Source organism: Phyllobates terribilis, unplaced genomic scaffold, assembly GCF_046119375.1.
Source record: "Phyllobates terribilis strain yellow unplaced genomic scaffold, ASM4611937v1 Scaffold_5__5_contigs__length_657084704, whole genome shotgun sequence".
NCBI classification, from domain to species: domain Eukaryota; kingdom Metazoa; phylum Chordata; class Amphibia; order Anura; family Dendrobatidae; genus Phyllobates; species Phyllobates terribilis.
In genome coordinates this window covers 508261195-508287069 of record NW_027362765.1, presented here as the reverse complement: position 1 = coordinate 508287069, position 25875 = coordinate 508261195, and the positions used below count along the sequence as shown (strand labels likewise).

The window sequence follows — 25875 nt, the reverse complement described above, 5'->3', positions numbered from 1 at the left end:
CCCAAAACCTGAAAGATCTGTATGGAGGAGTGGGCCAAAATCCCTGCTGCAGGAAATGTCTGACCTCTGTAATTACAAACAAAGGTTTCTGTACCAAATATTAAGTTCTGTTTTTATATTGTATCAAATACTTATTTCATGAAATAAAATGCAAATTAATTATTTAAAAATCACACAATGTAAGTTTTTTAAGATTCTGTCTCTCATAAGTGAAGTGCACCTACAATAAAAATTACAGACCTCTGCATTCTTTGTAGGTGGGAAAACTTGCAAAATCGGCAATGTATCAAATACGTCTTTTCCCCACGGTATAGCAGGATGGGGGGACATATATACCAGGCTGGAGGGCCATATATAACAGGAAGAAGGGCCATATATACCATAATGTGGATCATATATACCAGGATGGGGGCCATATATACCAAGATTGGGGCCATATACTGTATACCTGGATGGGAATCATATATACCAGAATGGGGGCCATATACTGTATATCAGGATGGGGATCATATATACCAGGATGGGACAAGGATGGTCCACATATACACCAAGATGGGGGACATAAATACAGAATTGGGGGACATTATCTCCATAACAGTGGCAGCAGCAGAACCCCCATAACTGCATCATGACCACATTTTTTGCTTCAAATTTTATTTTCTATTTACCTCCTCTAAAACCTAGGTGTCTCTTATGGTCCAATGCGTCTTATAGTCCACAAAATATGGTACTTAGACGTTCTTTTCCCCCTCTCCCCCATCTATCCATCCCTTCTTCCCTTTTTCCACACCCATTACTCCCCTTTATTTCCGTACACATTTTACATTGTGGATTCACATACATGTATTTACTCTTATCTAATGTAATGAAATCATGTCACTTTGAGTGGTATAAACATTGATCTATGTTTTCCCTTATTCACGTTCACCCATGATTGCTTGTTTGGATATATAAATATTATATATATTCTTTTTCTCTCTTCACACGCATTCATAAATGACACACTTTTTTCTTACATTATATTATACTTTTATTTTATTTAATTACATTATTTTCCATTTCATATTTTTTTTTATATTTGTCACTATAGATATTAGCAATAATATGTATCTTATTTATGACAATATTAATATCCTTTTGTCATAATATCACATAATGTTGTCTCTCCATTGTGCTGTATACAGTTAATACCATGCTCTTTTGCACCATCTTGTGGCCTTTTGTGAGTATTACTCTCCAACTAATCACGTTGTTGATTTCTCAACTATGAATGCTAGACTTCTTTTGCACATTGGCTCGTCTGGTGCCCGGCCGGCTCTCCTCTTCCTGTATCTTTCGAGCCCTTCGGCGCCGCAACCCAGTTTGTGTCATGGTCGGTCATGTGACGAGGGTCGAGGCAAGCTCCCGGACTTCACCAGTGCACGCATGCGTCACTACACTCTGCGTCCCTCTCCAATTGGCTAGTGCTGCATTTTTATTCTCCCTCTTCCTGTGATGTGTCGGGGTGGGCACATCGTAAGGCAGCTCCTGCTGTGAACCAAGTATGTACTAAAGTCATTTTTTCCCATCCATCCTGAGTGTATGCCAACTATTTGACCGTGCCATGTATGGGAATATATTTACCTTTTACCCCAATCTTGTATACTTGACCATTATTTAGTCACCATACACACCGTATCTTCTGATTGCATCATCAATATTAGATATGTATTTTTACACATATTTGCTTATATATATTTCTGATGAGGGTTACATCTAATATACTATATTTGTGATTTTATACTAAGCAGTCAGCCTCCTTTACATTTTGCTATTTATATGTGTGATCTGCGCTGTCTTCCTATTTTTTGTATATCCACTGCACCTTTTTACTTCATCAATAAAGTTCATCTTTTATGACATTTATTTATGACTCGCTATATTGACTTAATTATTATTTTCTTGACCCTTATACCAGTTTTGTTACCAATTAGTCTGTTGGCACTAATGTCTGAGATATAAGAACACACACTTATTATACAGGTAATTTCAGTTCTCCACATTACTTTCCTATAAAGCTTGCTGTGTGTATACACATATAGAGTTCTCCTGCTCCCTTGTCCCCTTTCCTTCTTTGGCCAGTGTTAGACTATTTTTACATCACATTTAGGCATCCATTTAATGTATACGCTGGGACATATAAGCTAACAGATACCTCTGATGGATGATGCACACTTTTAATGTTTATTTTACAACTCTAAAGCTATAAATCTGTTATACAGCTCCTTCCCAACCAAATAATGCGAACAGCTGCGCTCCTCCCTCTGTGTATACATTGTGTAATGTGAATGTATTGTGCTCTGTGAACTGTATATGGGGCACAGAGAATGATACTTGCCACACGATGACCAGTAAAGGATGATGGAATCCGGTAAATCCTGCAAAAATGAAAAAAGGGGAAATGGGGGACGGTACAAATGGGAAGGGAAGGAAAAAATGCCAAAACACAGTGCCTTTGAAGCTAAAAACTCTGCGGATGCTCCTTGTAGACAAGTCGCTGCGTCGCTCTCTCCCAACTGTCACCTGAGATACAAATGATAACATTACAGATGTCAGGAGCGACCAGTAACTGCCAATCACCTGCAGTCACATGACCTCCTCACTGCAGCCAGCACATTTCTATTACATTTGAAATGGACAAATAAAGATTTAGCTCCGATTCATCAAGACCGGCCGTTCTCATGTCGGAATATGCTGCTTTCTGGGCCCTTAGTCTGAGATTTATTTTCTAAACACTCAAACTGCATGAGCTCCTTGACAAAGACCCACACAGGGTCGAAACATTGTGTGTTTTGGGATGGCGGAATAAACACCTCTTTTGCAATTGAACACACTGGCATGGACACTGTCTTTTACTTTTGTATGCATGAGCTCCTGAGTCTTTTTTGGGACATTCAGTTTTATGGGTACCACATAGTCCTCCATACAATTATAATGTTCCCCATATAGTGCTCCATACAGTATTATGGGCACCACATAGTCCTCCATACAGTATTATGGGCACCACATAGTCCTCCATACAATATAATGTTCCCCATATAGTGTTCCATACAGTATTATGGGCACCACATAGTGCTCCATACAGTATTATGGGCACTACATAGTGCTCCATGCAGTATAATGTTCCCCATATAGTGCTCCACACAGTATTATGGGCACCACATGGTGCTCCATACAGTATAATGTTCCTCATATAGTTCTCCCTGCAGTATTATCGGCACCACATAGTCCTCCATACAATATTATGGGCCCCACATAGTCCTGCATACAATGTAATGTTCCCCATATAGTGCTCCATACAGTATTATGGGCAACACATAGTCCTCCGTACAGTATTATGGGCACCACATAGTCCTTAGTACTGTATAATGGGCCCCATATAGTGCTTCATACAGATATGGGCCCCATCTAGTCCTCCATACAGTATTATGGGCACCATATAGTGCTCCATATAGTATTATGGGCCCCATATAGTCCTCCATACATATAAAATTAATAAACAAACACTCACCCCTCCCTAATCCTTCGCATCTCCAGCCCCTGCACTGCTGAGCACAGAGGGTGCGCTGTAGTAATGTCATCATGCCTTCTATGCTGAGACGTCACAGAGCTCAGACTCAGAGGGGGAATGATGGAAGAGGGAACAATACCTGACGGCTCCCTTTCCCATCATTGCTTTCAAATGTATCGGCATTCATGATATGGATTTACACGGTCCATTAATTTTGGGAAAAGCAAAAATGCTTTTTATTGTTTTTAATTGTTTTTTCTCTTTTTCAGCACCAAAACTCGCAATTTTTTAAAAAAGTCACCGAAATGTGCGACATTGAAAATTCCTCCAGAACTGGAGAGAAATGCCCAAAAGAATGTGATATTTGGTAAATGTCGCAATTCATGAATCTAAAACATCTGGATAAGCAAAGTTGTCAAGAAAATGAAAAAAGACTTGAAAAAGAAAGACAACTTAAAAAGTGGCACAAAACATAAAGCAAATAAGGCGCAAATACTAAAGCCACTAATAAGGAGCAAATTACTCCAGAAAAATGGAGAAACAGCAATAATGAATCAGGGCCTATGTGATTTCTGCCAAAGACGAGCGCTGTCAGGAGGGGGGCTTATTGGAGAAGGGTTCAGCAGTTATAGGCAGGGGCGTAACTACAATGGGTGCCAGGGTTGCAATCGCACCCGAGCTCTGGAGCCTAAAAGGCCCAAAATGTGCAAGTGCAAGTTCAGTGAAGGTTTCTGAGTGAGTCAAAGAAAGACCAAGCCATGTGGATCAGTCAGATTGTTTGCAGAGGTAACAGTTCTATCTAGTGAGAGAGCAGGCGGCAGGGAAGCTCTTAAAGGAGACCTGAGAGGTTGAGCAGATAGATGGTTAATCTGCAGGATAATAGTGTTATGAAAGTGCCCGGCTGATTTACAGAAAACACTTGGGAGAAAATGAACTTTAAAGGGAACCTGTCACTAGAAAAACACTATTAACCAGCAGATATGGGGTTAATCTACAGGATAATAGCGTTACTAACCTGCCCAGAGCGCGCTGAAAGGAGAAAATTAACTTTATTCTCCCCGGCAGCATTTGATTTCAGTCACGGGGGCGGTGTTGGCGCTGGTTCAATCATCGCTCTAACCATACAGAGCGGCAGCTGTAACCGCACCCCCGGCACTGACTGACAGTCGGCCTAAATGCAAAGGGGAAGGGACAGGGGAGTTTCAATGGAGTTCAGGTCCACATATACAAGGATGGAGATCATATATACCAGGATGGTAGGGCCATATACACCAGGACGGTAGGGCCATATACACAAGGATGGGAGGGCCATATCCACCAGGATGGGAGGGCCATATCCACCAGAGTGGGAGGGCCATAGACACCATGATGGGAGTGATGCGACCCCGGGGCAGTGGGGTACTCGGTAGCCGGGCTTATGGATGCCGGTGGGGAATATCACGGTGGCTGGCCCGGTCCGTGGCCGAGGGCGGTCAACCAAAAAGAAAAGGGGGTTTTGGGTTTCTATGGGGTTTTTGGAATAGTTCGTGACGCCACCTGTGGTGCCTGGTAAGGTCTACCAGCGCTGCGACAGTCCTCTGAGGCAGATGTTAGGGCAGCTTATGATGGAACAGCTCCCCACAGGTGGAGCGGGCCTCAGGGCAGCGTGTGGAAAGGGATGGTGGTACAGGTGAGAGACGGCCAGGATGGTTCAGGGAGAAATGACAGACACTCACACGGGGGTTCGCTTCGGTACATTTACTGGTGTAGATGCAGGTATGGTCCAGGGTACTCAGTACGAAGGGTGCACTTCTGGACTCTCCCCAGTGAGCGGGTATAGGGCCTCCTGATCCGTTGCTTTCACTTGCTAAGCTTCTGACCTGCCCGGAGCTAGGCCTGGCTTAATTACTGTCTCTCTCTCACTTGCACATGCTGACCTGGTGGTAGGGCCTTCTCTTGGAGATCACTCTCCCTGGACGATGGGGCCTCCGTGACTCCTAGCCCTGGTACGGTAGTCAGTGTTGGTCAGCCTGGGACTTGTAGTCCTCCAGGTATCCGGTGGTCCCTACTGGGTATAAAGGGGCCCTGTAGGCGCGGACCCGGTGTCCGGTGTATAGTTCGGGGTGAGCCTGGTACGCTCCTCTGCCCCCTCGTTGCTTCTTCTCCCCTCTCGCCTTTGGCCACTCTCAGGGCCCTCACTAGGCTTTAGTGCGCGCTGTAGGCCTGAACTTGCCTCACACAGCAGCCTGTGTGCTGCTCTCTCTCTGAGCACACTAGACTTCCCTGCCTGACTCCACCCTCCAGTTTATATATCCCTAATGGGGCTCCCTCTGGTGGTCTGAGGTGGTAAGGTGGAGGTGTGTGAATGTGTGAGGGCCTCTTGTGGAGAAGTCCATCCATGCACCCTACTGGCAGGGCGCCACAGGAGGGCCATATATACCAGGATGGGAGGGCCATATATATCAGGATGGGGGAAACATAAATACCAGGTTGGGGGAGCACAATGGCCTCCATAATCCTTAAATGGAAGAAGTTTGGGACCACCAGAAGTCTTCCTAGACCTCGCCGTCCAGCCAAACTGAGCAAGCGTGCGAGAAGAGCCTTGGTGAGATAGGTAAATAAAAACCCCAAGATCACTGTGGCTGAGCTCCAGAGATGCAGTAGGGAGATGGGAGAAAGTCCCACAAAGTCAACTATCACTGCAGCCCACCATCAATTAGGCCTTTATGGCAGAGTGGCCCGACGGAAGCCTCTCCTCAGTGCAAGACATATGAAAGCCTGCATAAAGTTTGCTCAAAAACACTTGAAGGACTCCCAGACTATGAGAAATAAGATTCTCTGGTCTGATGAGACGAAGATAGAACTTTTTGGTTATAATTCTAAGCGGTGTGTGTGGAGAAAACCAGGCACTGCTCATCACCTGCCCAATACTATCCCAACAGTGAAACATGGCAGCATCATGCTATGGGGGTGTTTTTCAGCTGCAGGGACAGAACAACTAGTTGCAATTGAAGGAAACATGAATACGGCCAAGTACAGAGATATCCTGGATGCAAACCTCTTCCAGAGTGCTCTGGACCTCAGACTTGGCCGAAGGTTCACCTTCCAACAAGACAATGACCCTAAGCACACAGCCAAAATAACAAAGGAGTGGCTTCAGAACAACTCTGTGACCATTCTTGACTGGCCCAGCCAGAGCCCTGACCTAAACCCAATTGAGCATCTCTGGAGAGACCTGAAAATGGCTGTCCACCAACGTTCACCATCCAACCTGACGGAACTGGAGAGGATCTGCAAGGAAGAATGGCAGAGGATCCCCAAATCCAGATGTGAAAAACTTGTTGCATCATTCCCAAGAAGACTTGTACTAGCTCAAAAGGGTGCTTCTACACAATACAATTCAATAAATTTGCAAAAATTTCTACATTTCTGTTTTTTTCAGTCAAGATGGGGTGGAGAGTGTACATCAATAAGAAAAAAAATGAACTTTTTAGAATTTACCAAATGGCTGCAATGAAACAAAGAATGAAAAATTTAAAGGGGCCTGAATACTTTCCGTACCCACTGTATGTGGCATTTAATGCAAGTGCGTACTAGTTCTTGATCGACTGAATAACTTGACCCTGATCTAGTTCCCATGGAGTCCTGTGAATCTTTTTCTTCAGCTCTACATTACACTATTATATATTGATGCTGGTTACACAGTTAAAATCATTGTAATCTGCTTCTACATTATATAGCAGAAGAAATTCAGTGAATAGGGTGACATTATGTACAGCAACAAGCAGATTAAAAAGAAATTGGAACTTGTCACAGCAGGGGTCGCAATGTGACCCTACTCACCTGCATCACGCTACCATGCAGCAGCAGCGGCACAGAGCGAAGTTTGGCGGCTTGACCTATGTTGTGACCACACTTCTTGTAGCCCCAGCATAGGCTAGACTGTGTGTGTGGGCTAACGTCACTGCCATGCGATGTCTATGCCTATTATCTCTTCAGAGAGGAAGAGGACTAGAACTGTAGTGCCACCTACAGGAAGTAGCAATCCTAAAAGTCAATAGTGATCCTTTAACAAGCCTTATCACATGACTTAGGATAAAAAGCCAAGACCAGAAACTCAATTTGCAGACACTGTGTTTCGGGGTACTGTCCCTCGTCAGTGCAAAGTGTGAGTTCTATTCCTCTTCCTCTCTGAAGAGACAATTTGCATATTTCCCAGAGGAGCACTGCAGCTTTAAAAGACTCCTCACCTGACTTACTTAACACGTCACTCTTCGCAAGGAGAAATATTACCCCTAGATACATGTCTATGCCTGGCACGCCAACATCAGCTGCTGGCCTCTGATTGGCCGGCGGCGTGTATTGAAGTGCAGGGACCCAGCGTGTCTCTGCACCGCAACACACTTCAGCTGATTGTGCGTCCTGAGGTGCACATCCAATTGTCATATGGACCCAGTCTCACTTTATGCGACCGCAATTGTTACGCCCCTGGTTAATGTAGGGGACATGTGATGACTCTATCACCATTGTGGATGAGGTATGACGTGCAGTGATCAGTGCTGCGCTGCCACAGATAAAAGCACAGGATCACTGCTCAGTCAGCTCCAATGCTGGAATGAATGAAGGCAGTGCTGGCCTGGGTGGATTACTAACAGCCATTGAGTGTGAATTGGGCGGGGTGAGGGATCTGATTGTGAGTTTAGACAAGAAAGCACAGGGAGCACAACCTAATCTGGAGAGCAGCATGTAAATGAAGAGAAATTCAGGAGTAATGAAAGGTAGAAACCAAGTTTTTTGGGCTGCAATCCAAAATTGACATTAAAAAATTGATTGGGCTCTGGTGGTGGTGGTATCGCTCTGGTGGTGGTGATGTGGTATCGCTCTGGGGGCATCACTCTGGTGGTGGGGTGGTATCGCTCTGGTGGTGGTATCGCTCTGGTGGTATCGTTCTCGCGGTGGTGGTGTCGCTCTGGTGGTATCGCTCTGATGGTGGTGGTTTTCGCTCTGGTGGTATCGCTCTGGTGATTGTATTGCTCTGCTGGTGGTATCGCTCTGCTGGTGGTGGTATCGCTCTGGTGGTGGTGGTATCGTTCTGGTGGTATCACTCTGGTGTGATGGTATCGCTCTGGTGGTGATGGTATCGCTCTGGTGGTGGTGGTTGCATCGCTCTAGCGGTGATGGTATCGCTCTAGCGGTGATGGTATCGCTCTGGTGGTGGTGGTATTGCTCTGGTGGTGGTAGTATTGCTCTGGTGGTGGTGGTATCGCTCTGATGGTGGTGGTAGTATTGCTCTGGTGGTGGTGGTATCGCTCTGATGGTGGTGGTATCGCTCTGGTGGTGGTGGTATCGCTCTGGTTGCATCGCACTGGTGGTGGTATCGCTCTGGTGGTGGCATCGCTCTGGTGTTGGCATCGCTCTGGTGGTGGTGGTATCGCTGTGGTGGTATCGCTGTGGTGGTATCACTCTGGTGGTGGTATTGCTCTGGTGGTATCGCTTTGGTGGAGGTATCGCTCTGGTGGTATTGCTCTGGGGGAGGTGGTGGTATTGCTCTGGTGGTATCACTCTGGTGGTATCGCTCTGTTGGTGGTGGTATTGCTCTGGTGGTATAGCTCTGGTGGTATTGCTCTGGTGGTGGTGGTATTGCTCTGGTGGTGATGGTTTCGCTCTGGTGGTGGTGGTATCGCTCTGGTGGTATCGCTCTGGTGGTGGTGGTATCGCTCTGGTGTTATCGCTCTGGTGGTGGTGGCATCGCTCTGGTGGTGGCGGTATCGCTCTGGTGGTGGCGGTATCGCTCTGGTGGTGGTGGTATCGCTCTGGTGGTGGTATCGCTCTGGTGGTGGTGGTATCGCTCTGGTGTTATCGCTCTGGTGGTGGTGGTATCGTTCTGGTGGTATCACTCTGGTGTGATGGTATCGCTCTGGTGGTGATGGTATCGCTCTGGTGGTGGTGGTGGTATCGCTCTAGCGGTGATGGTATCGCTCTAGCGGTGATGGTATCGCTCTGGTGGTGGTGGTATTGCTCTGGTGGTGGTAGTATTGCTCTGATGGTGGTGGTATCGCTCTGGTGGTGGTGGTATCGCTCTGGTTGCATCGCACTGGTGGTGGTATCGCTCTGGTGGTGGCATCGCTCTGGTGGTGGCATCGCTCTGGTGGTGGTGGTGGAGGCGGTATCGATCTGGTGGTGGTGGTATCGCTGTGGTGGTGGTGGTTTCGCTGTGGTGGTATCGCTGTGGTGGTATCACTCTGGTGGTGGTATTGCTCTGGTGGTATCGCTTTGGTGGAGGTATCGCTCTGGTGGTATTGCTCTGGGGGAGGTGGTGGTATTGCTCTGGTGGTATCACTCTGGTGGTATCGCTCTGTTGGTGGTGGTATTGCTCTGGTGGTATTGCTCTGGTGGTGGTGGTATTGCTCTGGTGGTGATGGTTTCGCTCTGGTGGTGGTGGTATCGCTCTGGTGGTATCGCTCTGGTGGTGGTGGTATCGCTCTGGTGTTATCGCTCTGGTGGTGGTGGTATCGCTCTGGTGGCATCGCTCTGGTGGTGGCGGTATCGCTCTGGTGGTGGTGGTATCGCTCTGGTGGCGGTGGTATCTCTCTGGCGGTGGTATCGCTCTGGTGGTGGTATCGCTCTGGTGGTGGTATCGTTCTGGTGGTGGTGGTATCGGTCTGGTGGTATTGTTCGTGGTGGTGGTGATGGAGGCGGTATGGCTCTGGTAGTGGTGGTATCGCTCTGGTGGTGGTATCTCTCTGGTGGTGGTATCTCTCTAGTGGTGGTATCGCTCTGGTGGTATCGCTCTGGTGGTGGTGGTATTGCTCTGGTGGTATCGCTTTGGTGGTGGTATCGCTCTGGGGGTGGTGGTGGTGTCGCTCTTACAGTGGAGAAATAATAATGTTAAAGCGCATTAAAGTCATAAAATATTGATGAGCTATCTTCAGGACCTACAGTATATCACAAAAGTGAGTACACCCCATTTTATATTTTTTCGTGGGACAACACGGAAGATATGAAACTTTGATATAATGTAAAGTCGTTAGTGTATAGCTTGTATAACTGTGTAAATTTGATGTGCCCTCTAAGTAACTCAACATTCAGCCATTAATGTCTAAACCGCTGGCAACAAAAGTGAGTACACCCTCTAAGTGAAAATGGCCAAATTGTGCTCAATTAGGTATTTTCCCTCCCCGGTATCATGTGGCTCATTAATGTTACAAGGTCTCAGATGTGGATGGGGAGCAGGAGCATTACATTTGGTGTTATTGCTCTCACATTGGTCACTAGTAGTGTTGAGCGAGCATGCTCGACACTGTTTGGTACTCGCCCAAGCATCTCACTACTCGGGATGTTCGGCGAGCACCGAGCATTTCCGGTTTACTCGGGCGGGAGCTTGGGTCTCCGCCCTGCACGTTTGGCGCTCTTTACAGAGCCAGTGAACATGCAGGGATTGCCAGTCAGTCACTGTAATGCCGCAGCCATGTTGGTTGTGGGCATTACAGTGATTGGCTGGCCGCACAGCGTCACCTCATGTATTTAAAACCGGGCGCCGCCATCTTGTACACAGTCGCTCCGGATCAGACGGTGAAGGGAGAGTGCTGCTGAGCTAGGGAGAGATTTATACTGCGAAATAATAGTGTAGGGTCTGTGTGCTATGAAGCAGTGATCACCCAGCAATACTTCAATAAATTATCAAACGTTATAATAAGTGACAATAAATTTTATTCATTACAAATATAAATACATACAAACAACGTCAAAAAACCCAAATAGCTAAAACACAAGTAAAATCAATATAGTGGGGTTACCCACTAATTTGAAGCCCACCTGCTCCAAAAAAACATCCCTAGTTACAACAGAACAAGCAGTACCATAATACAACAAGTGCCAGTATTATCCCTGGTGATCAATATCGTACACATGCAAATTAGTTATGACTGCCTGACATTAGCATTCAAGGAGGTGTACTATAGTCCAGAAAGATGAAGAGGGAAATATGTGCCTACTACAGCAGAGTATATATTGAAAAATACAAAGAGTCCCAAACATAAATGAAGCCCATATAGAATATCTGAGCTGACAAATACTATATACTCACATACCACAAAAAGTACTATTCAGGGTATAAATAAATACAAAACCCTTTCATGCTGTAAGTATCCCTCCTGCACATAATAGCGCTACGATCAATCACCTCCCTGAGCACAAAATCCTATGCTGGGATGAAGCAGGCGGGCATTCAGTGCCCAACTCGTGTCGCCACTACACGTGGCTTCATCAGGGGCAACGTGTAGTGGCGACACGCGTTGGGCACTGAATGCCCGCCTGCTTCATCCCAGCATAGGATTTTGTGCTCAGGGAGGTGATTGATCGTAGCGCTATTATGTGCAGGAGGGATACTTACAGCATGAAAGGGTTTTGTATTTATTTATACCCTGAATAGTACTTTTTGTGGTATGTGAGTATATAGTATTTGTCAGCTCAGATATTCTATATGGGCTTCATTTATGTTTGGGACTCTTTGTATTTTTCAATATATACTCTGCTGTAGTAGGCACATATTTCCCTCTTCATCTTTCTGGACTATAGTACACCTCCTTGAATGCTAATGTCAGGCAGTCATAACTAATTTGCATGTGTACGATATTGATCACCAGGGATAATACTGGCACTTGTTGTATTATGGTACTGCTTGTTCTGTTGTAACTAGGGATGTTTTTTTGGAGCAGGTGTGCTTCAAATTAGTGGGTAACCCCACTATATTGATTTTACTTGTGTTTTAGTTATTTGGGTTTTTTGACGTTGTTTGTATGTATTTATATTTGTAATGAATAAAATTTATTATCACTTATTATAACGTTTGATAATTTATTGAAGTATTGCTGGGTGATCACTGCTTCATAGCACACCTTTTTTCCCTTTTTTCACGTGTATTTATGTGGTGTGCAGCATGTTGATCCCCTTTTTGATTTGGATGGTGCCCTCCATAGTTTAGTGTTTATAGGTAGTGTAGGGTCTCTAAAGCCTGCAAAATCAAACAAACAGTCCTTCTCGGGACTAATATCCATCCCAGATATCAGGCAGGCAGGCAGGCAGGCTGTATAGGAGACGCAGTGGTTATACCAACAAACACTGCATTACTGTCCTGTGTGCTGCTTTTCAAATTGCTAGACTTAGCCCCAGGTCTCAGGGGCCAGGAAAAGTCCTTTTTTTTCATCTAAATCCTCTTTTTTTTTCCCTCAGTCAGACTGTACAAATACCCACCTTATTAACCTTTTGGTATTTCCTTCCCCCCCCAAAAAAAAAAATTGAGTGTGTCTGTGAGTGTTCAGACACAAATATATTTGTTTAAAAGAGTCTGGTGTACGCCAGATAACTAGAACTGTGGTTTTGCAGTTCCAGGGTTCAAATCTCTGTATTATCCACTTTTTTGCCTTTTTTCTATAAAAAAAAACATTTTGAGTGTCTCGCTGACTGTTCAGACACAAATATATCTGTTTAAAAGATTCTGGTGTAGGCCAGAGAAATAGAGCTGTGGTTTTCCTCTTCCACGGTTCAAATCTGGGTGTAATCCACCTTTTTGCATAAAAAAACAGTTTCAGTGTCTCGCTGACTGTTCAGACACAAATATATCTGTTTAAAAGATTCTGGTGTAGGCCAGATAACTAGAACTGTGGTTTTCCTCTTCCACTGTTAAAATCTCCTTTTTATTACCCTTTTGCCATTGATAGTGCGAGTGTAAGCTATTTTACTTCATTTACAATGGGCAAGGCGCGTGGCAAGGGACATGGAACTGGACATTCTGGTGATGGTGCATGCAGAGGACGGGGCCGTGGCCAAGGTGAAAATGTGCCACAGCCAACAGCCACATCTTCTCGCTCCCAGTTCTTGACCAAATTACTAGGGAAGCACACAACAGCACCACTATTGCAAACTGATCAGTGTGAACAGGTTATTAATTGGATAGCAGATAATACTTCCAGTCACCTGGGCACCACCACCTCTGGTCTGTCTTCCACACGGTCAAGTGTTAGTAGCCGTGCGTCTCGACTGCATACTCCTCCTCACCCTGATGCTCCTTCCTCCTACCATGCCGAGTGTCGTCAGACAGCAACTGATCCCACATTTGAACACTCTGAAGAGCTGTTCACTGGTCCATTTCCATATTTGGGCCCCTCGCCTGCTCCAATTGAAGTGGTGGAAGAGGAGATCCCATGTAGCGATGGCCAAATATTTGAACAGCCACGGCCACAGGAAGGCGACGCTGGAAATTTGTCACAAGAGGTGGACGATGACGAGACACAATTGCCACGAAGTGAGGAGGAGGACCGTGGTGCAGAAGTGGAAGAGGAGGAGGTGGTGGATGATCTAGTAACTGACCCAACGTGGCAGAAGGACACGCAGAGCGAGGCCAGCAGCACACAGGGGGAGGGAGGCAGAGTACCCCAACAGGCAGGAAGAAGCAGTGTGGTGGCCGCAGACAGAAGGCGGTCAACCGTTACCCGTAACACCAACACGAGGGACGTTGCCAGTACAACCGGTAGGTCTTCCAGAGTCTGGAATTTTTTTAAAGACTCTGCTGTTAACCCCAAAAAGGCCATTTGAACCGCCTGCCAGGCCAGCATCAGCAGGGGTGACAAAACTACCAGCCTGACCACGACCAGCATGATCAGGCACATGTCAGCAAAGCACCCAACTTTGTGGGGCGAACCCCAGGGTCCACGACCGGGTGTCACCACTACTTATTCCGCTGTTGTGCATGTAAGAGAACCCCCTGTTGTGCGTGCAAGGCAATCCCCTGTCCATACTGCATGCAAAGATGCCCTCTCCTTTCAGTCTTCACTTGTTATGGCAGTTCCTCAAGAAACAGCATCAACGTCCACGTCCCAATACAGAGTTCAATTGTCCATATCCCAGACCTTTGAAAGAAAGCGCAAATTCGCAGCCAACGCCCCACAGGCCACAGTCCTAAATTCGCACATTTCACGATTGCTTGCATTGGAAATGCTGCCTTTTAGGCTGGTGGAGACGGAATCCTTCCGCAACCTTATAGCAGTGGCCGTCCCTCGGTACTCGGTCCCCAGCCAACACTATTTTGCCCGGTGTGCTATCCCTGCACTACACAAGCATGTGTCCCAAAACATCTGCTGTGCCCTCAACAACGCGGTTACTGGGAGAGTCCACCTGACAACGGACACGTGGACAAGTGCTTGTGGCCGGGGACGGTACGTCTCCCTGACGGCACACTGGGTAAACATAGTGGAAGCCGGAACCCAGTTGGACCTTGGGACGGAACACATCCTCCCCACATCGAGGATTGCGGGCCCTATGTCAGCCAGAGTTGCCCCTACAGTGTACAGCTCCTGCGCATCATCCTCCTCCTCCTCCTCATGTTCAGCCTCCATCTGAGATATCACCACATCAGTTACAAGCTGGAAGCACTGCTGTACTGCCTCAGCCAAGCGGCAACATGCTGTGCTGAAACTCATAAGCTTAGGTGATAAACCTCACAATGCTTGTGAGTTGTGGACAGCTGTGAAAGAGCAGGCAGATCTGTGGCTGAGACCGCTGAACCTACATCTAGGCATGGCCGTGTGTGACAAGGGCCGTAACCTGGTGGCGGCTCTGAGGCGAGGCGAGATCACACATTTACCATGCCTCGCTCATGTGCTTAACCTCGTGGTTCAGCGGTTTCTTAAATCGTACCCCGAGTTGCCACATCTGCTCGTCAAAGTACGCCGCCTGTCAGCTCATTTTCGGAAGTCGGCTACAGCTTCCGCCGCCCTTGCTGTGTTGCAGCAGCGTTTGCAGCTTCCGGCACACCGACTGGTGTGTGATGTCCCCACACGTTGGAACGCTACCCTCCACATGTTGCAAAGGATTTGTGAGCAGAAGAGAGCAGTTGTGCAGTACCAGACTCCACACATAAGACCTCAGGAGTGGACCTGGATGTCTGACATATGTACCAACCTGACAAACTTTGAGGAGTCCATCAAGATGGTGAGTGGCGATGACTCCATCATTAGCGTCAGCATCCCACTTGTCTGTCTTTTGCAACGCTCTCTGCAGAGAATTAAAGAGGAGGCATTGCAGCCAGAGTATGATGAGATGGATCAAGAAGCCATAGCGGTCGATTACACACAGCCCAATGTGCATTGGGGGACAATGAGGAGAGGAGGAAGACGAGGAGGAAGAACAGGATCTGGTATCATGCGCTGTAGACGATAGTACCTGTACAACTGTCATACCGTCGGTTCAGTGTGGGTGGCCTGAGGACAGGGGGGAGGGGGAGGAGGATAGCATGGTCAGTCGTCATCTTGGTGAGGACACGGAAGTCTTGCCCGTTACCAGTCTGGCACGCATGGCTGACTTTATGTTACGCTGCCTTAACCGTGACCCTCGCGTAGTCAAAATGTTGGGTGATAGTCATTACTGGTTGGTGACACTTTTAGACCCCCGCTACAAGGAGAACTTTCACTCTCTTATTCCTGAGGTGGAGAGGTCTACAAAAATGGGGCAGTTCTAGAAGGCCCTTGCTGCAGAACTGTTAAAAAAATTCCCATCTGAACACGCTAGCGGCAGAGGTCACAGTTCGTTGCCCAACCAAGGCGTACAGGCAAGAGAGACACAACTCCAATCCAGCAGAGGCAGGGGAACACTGTCAACATTCTGGGACAGTTTTCTGAGACCCGCCCAGCTTACAGGCCCTGAGGCGCGGGGTACTCTCACAAGGAGTGGAAAGTTTCAAAAGATGGTGAGGGAGTACCTTGCCAACCGTACCAGCGTCCTCCGTGATTCCTCTGTGCCTTTTAATTATTGGGTATCCAAGCTGGACACTTGGAATGAACTCGCTCTGTACGCCTTGGAGGTCCTGGCCTGCCCTGCCGCTAGCGTGTTATCGGAGCGTGTTTTTAGTGCCACTGGGGGAATTATAACTGATAAGCGCACTCGTCTGTCAACTGTCAATGCTGACAAGCTGAAACTTATCAAAATGAACAAGGGCTGGATTGGGCCAGACTTCTCATCACCACCAAATGACAGCAGAGTAACATAAAGTCAAATCCACTGTGTTATTTCGGGAGGTGTATTCACATGCACCGCTTCACACCCACATATGGGTATATGCTTCCTCATTTCGGCTGTTTTTTGCTCTTTTCCTTATCCTCAGCCTCCACCATCACTATACCATCAGGGTGACTGTGGTCCGTGTTTGCCAGCATTGCAAGTTCCTCCGTCCAAATTTTTGGCAGCTTTTGCTTGGAAGGCATAGGCAAAGACTATGGGAGACCCACTCCCCAATAATGGGAATAATGTTTTTAATATGCTGTACTGCATGGCTCTTGTAAGGGGCATTAAAATTGTCTTGTTAAATCACTCTGAACTCCACGTCTCTTCCAAGGGGCATTAAAACCATCTTGTTAAACTACTGTGACCTCCACGTCTCTTCCAAGGGGCTTTAAAACCATCTTGTTAAACCACTCTAAACTCCACGTCTCTTCCAAGGGGTATTAAAATCGTCTTGTTAAGCTACTGTGACCTTCACGTCTCTTCCAAGGGTCATTGATATTGTCTTTTTATTCCACTGGGACCTCCACCACTCTTCCAAGGGGCATTGATATCGTCTTTTTATTCCACTGAGACCTCCACCACTCTTCCAAGGGGCATTGATATTGTCTTTTTATTCCACTGCGACCTCCACCACTCTTCCAAGGGGCATTGATATTGTCTTTTTATTCCACTGTAACCTCCACCACTTTCCAAGGGGCATTGATATTGTCTTTTTATTCCACGTGGACCTCCACCACTCTTCCAAGAGGCATTGATATTGTCTTTTTATTCCACTTGGACCTCCACCACTCTTCCAAGAGGCATTGATATTGTCTTTTTATTCCACTGGGACCTCCACGTCTCTTCCAAGGGGCATTAAAACCGTCTTGTTAAACCACTCTGAACTCCACGTCTCCTCCAAGGGGCATTAAAACCATCTTGTTAAGCTACTGTGACCTCCACGTCTCTTCCAAGGGGCTTTAAAACCGTCTTGTTAAACCACTCTGAACTCAACGTCTCTTCCAAGGGGTATTAATATCGTCTTGTTAAGCTACTGTGACCTTCACGTCTCTTCCAAGGGTAATTGATATTGTCTTTTTATTCCACTGGGACCTCCACCACTCTTCCAAGGGGCATTGATATTGTCTTTTTATTCCACTGCGACCTCCACCACTCTTCCAAGGGGCATTGATATTGTCTTTTTATTCCACTGCGACCTCCACCACTCTTCCAAGGGGCATTGATATTGTCTTTTTATTCCACTGTAACCCCCACAACTCTTCCAAGGGGCATTGATATTGTCTTTTTATTCCACTGGGACCTCCACCACTCTTCCAGGGGGCATTGATATTGTCTTTTTATTCCACTGGGACCTCCACGTCTCTTCCAAGGGGCATTAAAACCGTTTTGCTAAACCACTCTGAACTCCACATCTCTTCCAAGGGGCATTAAAACCGTCTTGTTAAGCTACTGTGACCTCCACGTCTCCTCCAAGGGGCATTAAAACCATCTTGTTAAGCTACTGTGACCTCCACGTCTCTTCCAAGGGGCATTGATATTGTCTTTTAATTCCACTGTGACCTCCACCACTCTTCCAAGGGGCATTAAAACCGTCTTGTTAAACCACTCTGAACTCCACGTCTCTTCCAAGGGGCATTAAAACCGGCTTGTTAAGCTACTGTGACCTCCACGTCTCTTCCAAGGGGCATTAAAACCATCTTGTTAAACCACTCTGAACTCCACGTCTCTTCCAAGGGGCATTAAAACCGTCTTGTTAAGCTACTGTGACCTCCACGTCTCTTCCAAGGGGCATTAAAACCATCTTGCTAAGCTACTGTGACCTCCACGTCTCTTTCAAGGGGCATTGATATTGTCTTTTTATTCCACTGTGACCTCCACCACTCTTCCAAGGGGCATTAAAACCGTCTTGTTAAACCACTCTGAACTCCACGTCTCTTCCAAGGGGCATTAAAACCGTCTGGTTAAGCTACTGTGACCTCCACGTCTCTTCCAAGGGGCATTAAAACCGTCTTGTTAAACCACTCTGAACCCCAGGTCTGTTCCAAGGGGCATTAAAACCGTCTTATTAAGCTACTGTGACCTCCACGTCTCTTCCAAGGGGCATTAAAACCGTCTTGTTAAACCACTCTGAACTCCACGTGTCTTCCAAGGGGCATTAAAACCATCTTGTTAAGCTACTATGACCTCCACGTCTCTTCCAAGGGGCATTAAAACCGTCTTGATAAGCTACTGTGACCTCCACGTCTCTTCCAAGGGGCATTGATATTGTCTTTTTATTCCACTGCGACCTCCACCACTCTTCAAGTGGCTTTAAAACCGTCTTGTTAAACCACTCGGAACTCAACGTCTCTTCCAAGGGGCATTAAAACCGTCTTGTTAAACCACTCTGAACTCCACGTCTCTTCCAAGGGGCATTAAAATCATTTTGTTAAGCTACTATGACCTCCATGTCTCTTCCAAGGGTCATAGATATTGTATTTTTATTCCACTGCGACCTCCACCACTCTTCCAAGGGGCATTGATATTGTCTTTTTATTCCACTGCGACCTCCACCACTCTTCCAAGGGGCATTGATATTGTATTTTTATTCCACTGGGACCTTCACGTCTCTTCCAAGGGGCATTAAAACCGTCTTGTTAAACCACTCTGAACTCCACGTCTCTTCCAAGGGGCATTAACACCATCTTTTTAAGCTACTGTGACCTCCACGTCTCTTATCAGGGGCATTAAAACCATCTTGTTAAGCTACTGTGACCTCCACGTCTCTTCCAAGGAGCATTGATATTGTCTTTTTATTCCACTGCGACCTCCACAACTCTTCCAAGGGGCATTATAACCGTGTTGTTAAACCACTCTGAACTCCACGTCTCTTCCAAGGGGCATTAAAACCATCTTGTTAAGCTACTGTGACCTCCACCACTCTTCCAAGGGGCATTAAAATCGTCTTATAAAACCACTCTGAACTCCACGTATCTTCCAAGGGGCAATAAAACCATCTTGTTAAGCTACTGTGACCTCCACGTCTCTTCTAAGGGGCATTAAAACCATGTTGTTAAACCAATCTGAACTCCACGTCTCTTCCAAGGGGCATTAAAACCGTCTTGTTAAGCTACTGTGACCTCCACGTCTCTTACAAGGGGCAATAAAACCATATTGTTAAGCTACTGTGACCTCCACGTCTCTTCCAAGGGGCATTAAAACCATCTTGTTAAACCACACTGAACTCCACGTCTCTTCCAAGGGGCATTAAAACCGTCATGTTAAGCTACTGTGACCTCCACGTCTCTTCCATGGGGCATTAAAACCGTCTTGTTAGGCTACTGTGACCTCCATGTCTCTTCCAAGGGGCATTTATATTGTCTTTTTAGTCCACTGCGACCTCCACCACCCTTCCAAGGGGCATTAAAACCGTCTTGTTAAACCACTCTGAACTCCACTTCTCTTCCAAGGGGCATTAAAACCGTCTTGTTAAACCACTCTGAACTCCTTGTCTCTTCCAAGGGGCATTAAAACCATCTTGTTAAACCACTCTGAACTCCACGTCTCTTCCAAGGGGCATTAAAACCGTCTTGTTAAGCTACTGTGACCTCCACGTCTCTTCCAAGGGGCATTAAAACCGTCTTGTTAAACCACTCTGAACTCCACGTCTCTTCCAAGGGGCATTAAAACTGTCTTATTAAGCTACTGTGACCTCCACGTCTCTTCCAAGGTGCATTAAAACCGTCTTGTTAAGCTACTGTGACCTCCACTTCTCTTCCAAGGGGCATTGATATTGTATTTTTATTCCACTGCGACCTCCACCACTCTTCCAAGGGGCATTGATATTGTCTTTTTATTCAACGGTAACCTCCACCACTCTTCCAGTGGGCATTGATATTGTCTTTTTATTCCACTGCGACCTCCACCACTCTTCCATGGGGCATTAAAACCTCTTGTTAAACCACTCGGAACTCCACGTCTCTTCCAAGGGGCATTAAAATCATCTTGTTAAGCTACTGTGACCTCCACGTCTCTTCCAAGGGGCATTAAAACTGTCTTGTTAAACCACTCTGAACTCCACAGCTCTTCCAAGGGGCATTGAAATGTTGTTTTTAATTACCTCTAACCTCCATGATTCTTCCAACGGGCATTGCATTTCCTCCTAATTTTAGTCAGCTTTTGCTTTTCAATGCATAGGCCAGTAATGGGTAGAAGGTTTTTAGTACGCTGTAATCCACGTCTGTTTCAAGGGGCATTGCAGTTCCTCATAATTTTTGGAAAGCCTTCCATTCACTGCTAAGGCCAACAGTGTACAGGAGACCCAGTTGCTATAAATGGAAAAAACGGTTTAGTTAAGGCCCTCTGACCTCCATGTCACTTCCAAGGGGCATTGGAGTGCCTCAAAATTTTTGGTATATAAAATAAAAACTACCGCACTCCTGGAGTGGTGGTGGTGCCCAGGTAGGGTTACAAGCCCATATAGATATAGAAAAACAACCTGGCACTCAAAAGACTCATGGGTTCTTTAAGTAATTTTTAATAAAGTAATGTAGTAAACAACAAACAGACGATTCGGTCACAATAGACCTTCATCGGTGTACCGTCGCTTGCGGTAGGTACTTAAAGGCAATGGCCTGGTCGGAGCCGCAAGCCGTAGATGAAAGTAGATAACCAGAGGCAGTAGCCCGGTAGGTGTTGTATGCTGAATTTGAAAGGACGCAGGACGCGGTATCCACCGTTTGTCCAGGAGCATGTGAAATTTTTGGTAGGCATTGCACTCACTGTATGCCCTATAACTGTGTAGCCGAACCGCTCCTTTTGGTACAGAAACATATCCTACAAGACATGTGTGGTTGACTGGCCTGATATTGATGTGAATGGTCCCTGTTCCTCCTGCTCTTTCTCCTTTGCCACCACCTCATCCATCATTCATCACCTGAAGCTTTGTTTTAACGGAAGTCATAGAACTGGTATAGTAGCAAGAAAACATCCAGTAATCCTCGGAGGAGGTAGGATATGCGCCAAAACGCTGACCACCTCAGGCCTAGCCGCTACTACATACATGCGCTTGCATTCCAAGGAACAGAAAGCTAAGGAGATGGATGGCCTCATGATCATGAATAATTTACTCGTTGTGTAGGAGGCCGACCACTGCTGCTGTCTACCATCTCAACTTTGTGTTGAAGCCTGATTGACCCAGGACCCGCAATCCTCTATGTCTGGAGGACGTGTTGCATCCCAGTGTCCAACTGTGTCCCGGCTTCCACAATATTAACCCAGTGTGAAGGCGTCAGTGAGATGGACCATCCCTGGCCACATTCACTTGTCCATGTGTTTGTGGTTAGCCTGTCCTTCCCACTAAATGCACTGGGGAGGGCACAGGTAATGTTTTGGTATGCGCGCTTATGTATAAGGCGCACCGGGATAAATGGGGGCGGCTGGGGACCATTTATGGACACCCGGCCGCCCCCAGGCGGCTGGGGACTGTGTGTGGGCACCCGGCCACCCCCTGGCGGCTGGGGATCAAGCGTGGACACCCGGCCGCCTGGCGGCTGGGGACTGAGTATGGATACCAGGCCACCGACGCAGCCATGATGTGGTGGCCAGATTCCGCCTCCACATGCCTAAAAGGCCCAATTTCAAGTGCAAGCAAGCTAGCAGTATGGTATTGCAGCCTGGGGGTGGGTGGGTGGCAGGCTGCATACTTGCGCTTGCATTGCAAGGAATGGGGGAGGTACAATTGAACAATTGAACACTGCCCTGGGACAAGGACTTGCACGGGGATAGTTGCAAGTCTGCATCTTCTGATGCGGCAAGGATCACTTCTGATGGGCACACGTTTAGGCAGTGATCTGGGTATCAGAGATGCTTCCAGGGGTCTTCCCCATGCTGTTCCCATGTCTTTTCAGCACTGTATGCATGTGTCACACAGCACATGGCCAGATAAGGTTGTAAAATGTTAAAATGACATTTCCCAGTGAATGCATTTGTCACGGTTGAAAGCAATACAAACGTGCAAAAACGCATAAATAATGCTACTTGTGAACATAGCCCAAGGTGTGGAGGAGTATTTTTGTTTTTGGTTATTTATTTTACCTTATACACAAGTCTTTACCATGGAAAGGATGTTCCTTAACAAATTTCACAGGAAAGCAGTTTCAGTTTAGTTTTTGAACGTTTTATTGTGAGCCCGTAAAAGTGGCTTAATACCTCTGACCACGTTGTTGACAGCAGTGACCTGGGGGTCAGAAATGCTTCCTGGGGCGATCCCCATGCGGCCCCCATGTCATTTGAGCACTGTCACTATCGTTTTGGGCACTTTTTAGGCTTTCTACAGACTGCCGGGGGTGCCGCCGCAAAAATGCTCGGGTCTCCCATAGACTAACATTGGGCTCGTTGCTCGGGTCGAGCACCCGAGTATCACAGTGAGCTCGGCCCGAGCTTCGAGCACCCGAGCATTTTAGTGCTCACTCAACACTAGTCACTAGCAGTTCAACATGGCACCTCATGGCAAAGAACTCTCTGAGGATCTGAAAAAAGAATTGTTTATCTACATAAAGATGGCCTAGGCTATAAGAAGATTGCCAACGCTGTGAAACTGAGCTGCAGTACGGTGGCCAAGACCATACAGCGGTTTAACAAGACAGGTTCAATTCAGAACTGGCCTTGCCATGGTGGACCAAAGAAGTTGAATGCACGTGCTTAGCGTCATATCCAGAGGTTGCTTTTTCAAAAGAGGTGTACTAGTGCTGCCAGTATTGTTTCAGAGGGGTGGGGGTTAGCCTGTCAGTACTAAAACCATACTCTGCATCAAATTTTTATTGCATGGCTGTCATCCCAGAAGGAAGCCTCTTCTAAAGATGATACACAAGAAAGCTTACAAACACTTTGCTGAAGACAAGCAAACTAAGGACTTGGATTACTGGAACCATGTCCTGTGGTCTGATGAAACCAAAATAAACTCATTTGGTTCATATGGTGTAAAGCGTGTGTGGCAGCAAGCAGGTGAGGAGTACAAAGACAAGTGTGTCTTCCCTACAGTCAAGCATGCTGGTGGGAGTGTCATGGTTGGGGCTGCATGAATGCTGCCGGCTGTGGGGAGCTACAGTTCATTCAGGGAACCATAAATGCCAAAATGTACTGTGACATACTGAAGCAGAGGATGATCCCCTCACTTCGGAAGCTGGGCTGCAGTGAAGTATTCCCACATGATAATGACCCAAAACACATCTCCAAGACGACCACTGCCTTGCTAAAGAAACTGAGGGTAGAGGTGCTAGAGTGGTCGAGCATGTCTCCAGACCTAATCCCTTTTGAGCATCTGTGGGGCATCCTCAAACAGAAGGTGGAGGAGCGCAAGGTCTCTAACATCCATCTCTGTGATGTTGTCATGGAGGAGTGGAAGATGATTCCTGTGGCAAACTGTGAAGCTCTAGTGACCTCCATACCCAAGAGAGTTAAAGGGGTTGTCCACCACCTTTACATCGATGCCCTATCCATAGGGCATCAATGTATGATCGGCCGGGGTCCCGCGTCAAGTGGTAGTGGCCGCCGAGGTGTACTGCACATCCGCATCCTATTCAAATGAATGGGAGGCAGATGTGCAGAACATTGCAGCGGCCAGTACCACTTGATGGCGGAGCCCCGCAGGTGAGCACTTCCGGCCGGCGGATGCCACCGGCACCGATGAGAGCTGATCAGCGTGTGTGCCGCGTGCGGGACCCCGGCCGATCATACATTGATCATACATTGATCATACATTGATGCCTTATCCTACGGATAGGGCATCAATGTAAAAGTAATGGACAACTTCTTTAAGGCAGTGCTTGAAAATAATAGTGGCCACACAAAATATTTGGACACATTTTGGCCATTTTCACTTAGGGGTGTACTCACTTTTGTTGCCAGTGGTTTAGACATTAATGGCTGTGCGTTGAGTTATTTAGAGGGCACACCAAATTTACACTGTTATACAAGCTGTACACTGACTAGTTTACAATGTACCAAAGTGTCATATCTTCAATGTTGTCCCATGAAAAGATATAATAAAATATTTACAAAAATGTGAGGGATGTACTTATGTGATATAATGTATCCCCAAAGATCAACTACTATAAGCTATTCTAGGACCTGATCTGCATTGTCTGGTGATTATCCCTATACATTGACTGGGACTAAACATTGGAACTCTATTCAGTATGTTTACATTAAGCCGGAACTTATAATAGCTGATCAGTGGGGGTGCTGGATGTTGGACCACCCACTAATCTGATATTGATGATGTATACTAAGCAATCTTAAAGCATATTCAAGAATGATGGTAAGACCTGGGGGGTGACATGTACAGAAAGGATCTTGTATACTCACTTTTTTAGTGTCTTCTGCAGCAAAAGATAGAAAAGAAGAAGGACTGCAGTCTAAAAAAATAGGTAGAAACAAAGTAACATGAGTGTTAAGTAAAACATCCTCCATTTCCAGATCTCATGATATTGAGTACACTCCCTTACTCTACAAATATGTCCAAACGACTCATGAAATATGAGGGGATTTCCTGAACTCCTGGTACAGTAGGCAAGTAGGACAATTTATAGTCTGTCCTGTCACTGGTAACTGTCCGAATGAATGGAAGTGCCAGGTACTGCAGCTCGCACCCAGGGCCGCCATCAGGGCATTACTGCCCTTACTGGCAGAGGGGGGCCTGGATGGGCCTCCGTTCTTCTGCTCACAGGGCCCCAGCAGCAGGATTCTGCCGGTTCAGTGAACGTGCGTCCCCGATGCACGTTCACTTGAAATCTATTGCATTGTGGGAAGCTTCTCGCACAGCAATAGTTACAGCCGCCAGCCAATCACAGGCTGGCAGCTGACGTCAGTGCGCACGTCGCTGGCGTATGATGTCATTGTCATGAATCAGCGACCGTGCTTCTGGTGATGGGAGAGTCGGCCACTGCTAGAGCACAGCAAGGTAAGGAGAAACTTTTTTTTTGTTCTTTTTTTTTTGTAAAGCCGCATTATGATGGCAGGATGGAGACATGGGGGTAGAATGGAAACATTGGGGGCAGGATGGAGAGACATTGGGGGCAGGGTGAAGAGATATTGGGGGCAGAATGTAGACAAATTGAGACATGGAGGCAGGATGGAGACATTGAGGGCAGGATGGAGACAATCGGGGCAGAATGGACAGGATGGAGAGACATTGGGGCAGGATGGAGACATGGGGGCAGGATGGAGACATGGAGGCTAGAAGGAGAGACATTGAGGGAAGGAAGGATAGACATGGGGGCAGGATGGAGAGGCATTGGGTGCGAAATGGA

At 46.8% G+C, this 25875-nt stretch overlaps 1 protein-coding gene across 1 annotated transcript in view; it reads left to right on the top strand.

Annotated features, from left to right (window-relative positions):
* Positions 1–5242, top strand: part of LOC141271648 (uncharacterized) — a 32459-nt gene extending 27217 nt beyond the window's left edge. The window contains exon 7 of the mRNA XM_073681690.1: positions 3820–5242. Within this exon, the coding sequence (XP_073537791.1) occupies positions 3820–3937 (118 nt within the window). The 3' untranslated portion in view covers positions 3938–5242. The remainder of the gene's footprint in view (positions 1–3819) is intronic.
* Positions 5243–25875: the final 20633 nt, after the last annotated feature.